This window comes from Coptis chinensis, chromosome 6 (assembly GCF_015680905.1).
Source record: "Coptis chinensis isolate HL-2020 chromosome 6, ASM1568090v1, whole genome shotgun sequence".
Taxonomy (NCBI): Eukaryota; Viridiplantae; Streptophyta; class Magnoliopsida; order Ranunculales; family Ranunculaceae; genus Coptis; species Coptis chinensis.
This window is the reverse complement of record NC_141461.1, coordinates 77683887-77688575: the sequence shown is the minus strand read 5'-3', so window position 1 is coordinate 77688575 and position 4689 is coordinate 77683887. Positions and strand designations below refer to the sequence as shown.

The following is a 4689-nucleotide window of genomic DNA, read 5'->3' as shown; positions in this document are numbered from 1 at the left end:
TATTGATTTAACTGGTGGAATATTTATATTAACCATGGTTTATTAAAAGTTTGGAAAATAAACCGCGCAAAATAAGATTTTATTCAAAACAGCATGCAAATTCATCGAACTTCTTTTTATTAATGCCACTTTGATGTCATGCATAAAAAGTTGAATGTAAAATGCAAAGGTTTGAACCGAAAAAATAAGACAGTAGAACTTACCAAAACCAGAAATTGAGATTGTGCTGCTACGGTGTAAGGGTTTAGCAAGACTATTAGAGTTGATTTTGTTTTATTTTTTTAATGAAGCTTAGGGTTAAGGAAACCCCAACCTATATTAAAATTTTGGAATTCTTACATAGATCTTCCCAAACTTGTCCTCCTCAACAATATTCAACAATTTTTCATCAAGAGGAGGTACAAAATAGCTACATTCTTGGTCACTACCTAGACTAGCTAAATAATCCGCCGCTTTGTTACATTCCTTATACACATGACTAAAGCTTACATAGTCACACGAACTTGCTAAATTCAAAATAGCATTGGATATGTTAAGACATGACCGCAGGGGCTTGTCCTTCCTATTCAATATTTGAACTACTCTCAAAGAGTCAAAAGCCACCATTACTTTCCTCTTTTGTAGCTGATTACATCCCTGCAATCCTTTATAAATTGCATTCAATTCTTGGAACCGAACTGATCTTACCCCACTCCTACCATTGTAACATAGTAGAGTATATCCATCTGCATCCCTAATAATACCCCCATAACTTGCTCTGTCATCATTCAGTGAACCATCTGCGTTGAGTTTACAGATGTCCCCTTCAGGCTTTGTCCATATACAACTCTTAAGGTTAAGAGGTTGAAATTCAACTCTTATTCCCAATCTATTCATCAGTACTCTTGCACCAGTAACATCCTTAACTGTAACCAGTTTCTCCTGTAGATATTTCTTCATGTCTTCTAGGAGTCTATCCTATACCTTCTGCCATGGTAGTCTAGTGTTCCTGAACCTCCTGAAATTTCTTTTAGTCCAAATGTAAGTGATGGTTGCACATATATAGGCTTTGAGCACTTCCGCTTCTAAGCTATTATTGCTACACATCCTCATAAGGAGATGCCACTCTCTGTTTACACTTTGAGTCGGATAGCTTGAACCCAGTAATTGCTTCACATTTGCCCAGACCGACAGAGTGTAAGTAGAACTGAAGAAAAGGTGTTTGGAGTTCTCTCTAGGTCATCCACACAGCCAGTAGGAAGAATGTTGTAATATTTTCCTTTGAATTAACCTATCTTGAGTAGGTAGACTCCCTGAAAACAATTGACATGAGATGAAAAAGTGCTTTGGAATCACTACTTTCCCCCACACCATATTGTACCACTTCACTTTAGCTTTTGGAGTTCTTATAACATCATATGCTGACTTTGTTGTGAACTCTCCAATAGCTGCTGGTGACCAAATAATACTGTGCTCTTGTATGTAACAATTTATCTCTGTTTTAGTTATCCTACTCTTCAGTTCACCTTAAGGGAGATTCTGCACCACTCCATTCCAACATCCATCAGAAATCAGGGAGCTTACTCGAGCATCATTAGGAAAATGGAGATGGTCTTTTGCCTCTTGTAAAGTGTTCAGAATTATGCCATCAATCCATGGGTCGTGCCATAAGGAAATGGTTTCACCTGTTGCGATGCTATACTTGATAAATTGAATTGCAATCTTCCTAGTGTCAAGTACATTCCTCCAAACCCATGAACAATCACTAGGAATAGCCATAGAACAAAAATACTTTTGTCTAATATTTTGGCTCCACATCTACTGTGCCCATATACTCTCTTCTTTCCTTGCTATCTTAAACACCAACCCACAATAAGCTGCTTTATTCCAAATTTTAAGATCTAGAATGTTCATGCCCCCTTCCTTCTTTGTTTTGGCTGTGCTTTTCTTACTAGCATGTTGCATCTTCTTGGACATCTCTAGGCCACTCTATAAGAATCTGTTGCAGATTGTTGTTACTTGTTCCAGAACCACATTAGGGAGAGTGAAGGTTCGTGCCCAATAAACATGGAATGAAGCTAACACAGAATGTATTAGTTCTAGTCTCCCTACATGTGTAATCATTTTGACTTCCAATTAGTTATCCTTGCTGTAATATTTTCTATGAGAGGCATGCAGTCCTTTATACCTAATCTTGCTGAGACTTGTGGCAACCCAGATAAGTAATTGGATGTTTAACTAACTTTACACCAATTATATCAGCAAGAAGCTTGCTATCACCTTGATTCAATCCTCCTATAAGTAAAATTGTCTTAGCTGAGTTGATACTAAGCCTTGTGTAATATGAGAAAATATCGAGAATGCTTTTGATTGCTTCCATAGATTGTAACTCCCCTTTAAAGAATAACATGAGGTCATCTGCAAAGCATAGGTTAACAATCTTCAATCTCTTGCATTTAGGGTGGGGTTTGATCAATCCATTGGCCACATCTTTATTGAGTAAAAAACTTAATATTTCCATAATCAGCACAAAGATGTAGGGGGATAAAGGATCGCCTTGTCTCAACCCCCTTAAACCTTTGAAATACCCTTCAGGAGTTCCATTGATGAGGATTAAATAATGAGTAGTGGAATAACAACTCCTGATCCATACACATAGCTTTGGAGGGAATAACAATCTATGCATTATACCTTCTATTGCATCCCAACTGACTGTGTCATATGATTTACTTAAATCAACCTTAAGAGAACACCTTAGAGAAAGATGTTTTCTTGTGTAACCTCTTAACAACTCATGTGATAACAATAAGCTATCCTGTATTGACCTCCCCAGCACAAAAGCTGATTGATTGAGGGAAACAAGAGAAGGGAGTACTTGCTTTAGTCTACATGAAATAACTTTTGCAACACATTTGTAAATGGTGTTGCAGCAAGCTATTGGCCTGTAATATGTTACTCTCGAGGGATTTGGTATCTTGGGAACTAGACAAATGAAGGTGGAGTTAACACCTTTAGGAAGAAAGTTAATAGAGAACAAGTACTTGATGGCTTTGGTGAAATCCTTTTCAACTATAGACCAACAATTTTTGAAGAAGAATGCATTATAACCATCTGGTCCTAGAGCTTTGTAATCATCCATCTCAAAAAGACAATCTTTAATCTCCTTGTCACTAATTTATGTTACCAATCTCTATAACATTTCTTACTTGCAGACTGTCGTAGAATTCATCATTTGCAATTGTGGGTGAAGTAACACCAAGCAAGTCTTTGTAATGGAAAACAAACAACTTCACCACCTCTTCATGATTTGTGACCTTATTACCATCTAGCAGAATCAGAAATAGTCCAAATCTTCCCCTACTCTTCTTTTCTTTCATTACATTATGAAAGAAATTAAAACAGTGCATCTATCCCCCAAAATCATCCAAGTACACCCTGCTTTGTGTCTTATGTCTTCATATTCTATCTTCAAAAGTTCAGTAAACTGTTTTCTAGCTTCTCTTTCCTTGTGCAACAAGATAAAATTAGAAGGAGATGTATGAAGTTGCTTCTGTAAAGAGTACATAAGAGTACGGGTTGTGTATGTTCTCTGACTCAAGTTTGAATGGTGGATTTTATACTAACTCTTGAGAAGGTTTTTGAGAAGTTTCATTTTGAGTGAAAGAATAAGATAAGGGTTGCCTTCAACTTGTTGAGACCAAGCATCAATAACAAATTGTTCGAAGGAGGAGTGCATGGCCCAAGCATTACAAAATCTGAAGGGGTAAGATGTTTAGATGCTTGAAACCATGTATAAACAAGAGGAGTATGATCAGAGATGCCTTGTGATAAAACATAAAATGATAATTTACCTACGAAATGAATGATGAAACTCAAAACGTAAGTAAACTAAAACTATTTACGAGTCTATATTTATCAAAGTTTCTACTCTCAATTCTATCGAAATAGAGTGGAGTAACAAATTCGTTCCACTCCTAGTTCTCTAGCATGGAATGCTTTCGTAGTTAACTAATCGGTCTTAAGTCTAATGAGAGCTTTACGGAGGGTGTTATACTACGATACAATATGAAATTGATTATGTTGAATTTAAACTACTTAATGCTATGGAAATATGATTGTTTTTGAATCTAGATAAAGGATTAGAGGGGAATTGAATCCACCTCGAATCCAACTTAATAACCTAGCATAGATTCTTGTATCTCGATTCTCACGTTCTTACGGCAAGAATTTCGAGTTCTAATCCCTAGTGTTCATGATATTTCTACAAAATACTAACTAGCATGTGAGGTCGTCCACCCATTCTCATGGCGAATCACGACCTTCTAGAGTGGAATAGATTCTACAACGCTTCTACACTATACCACTAAGTTTTCATCAAAGCTTCATCAACCCCTCTAATGGAGGTTTTAGCCTTGAGTCATCAACCCATCATTTCCCATTGAATTATAACTACACATCATATTAAAATTCTAACTTAACTAATTTAACTAACAATGTTTCAATCTACTTAAACTACGAAATGATAATCAACAAGAATTAAAACTAGATCTATAAATTGAAATAACAAAAATCGAAATTGACAAAATAACTATTTTATTTATCTAATCAATCAAGAACAATGATTCAAAGACTTAATCTAAAACAAGAATTGAAAATGGAACTTAAACTTAATTAATTTACTGAAAACTAGATCTAGAATTATATATATTT

General features: G+C 35.7%; 1 protein-coding gene across 1 annotated transcript; it reads right to left on the bottom strand.

The window, feature by feature from the left end:
- Window positions 1-318: 318 nt before the first annotated feature.
- LOC147494600 (uncharacterized) lies at window positions 319-939 on the bottom strand. Its single transcript, XM_086568183.1, has one exon. It carries the CDS (start codon window positions 937-939, stop codon window positions 319-321), a length of 621 nt encoding a protein of 206 aa, XP_086424309.1.
- Window positions 940-4689: the final 3750 nt, after the last annotated feature.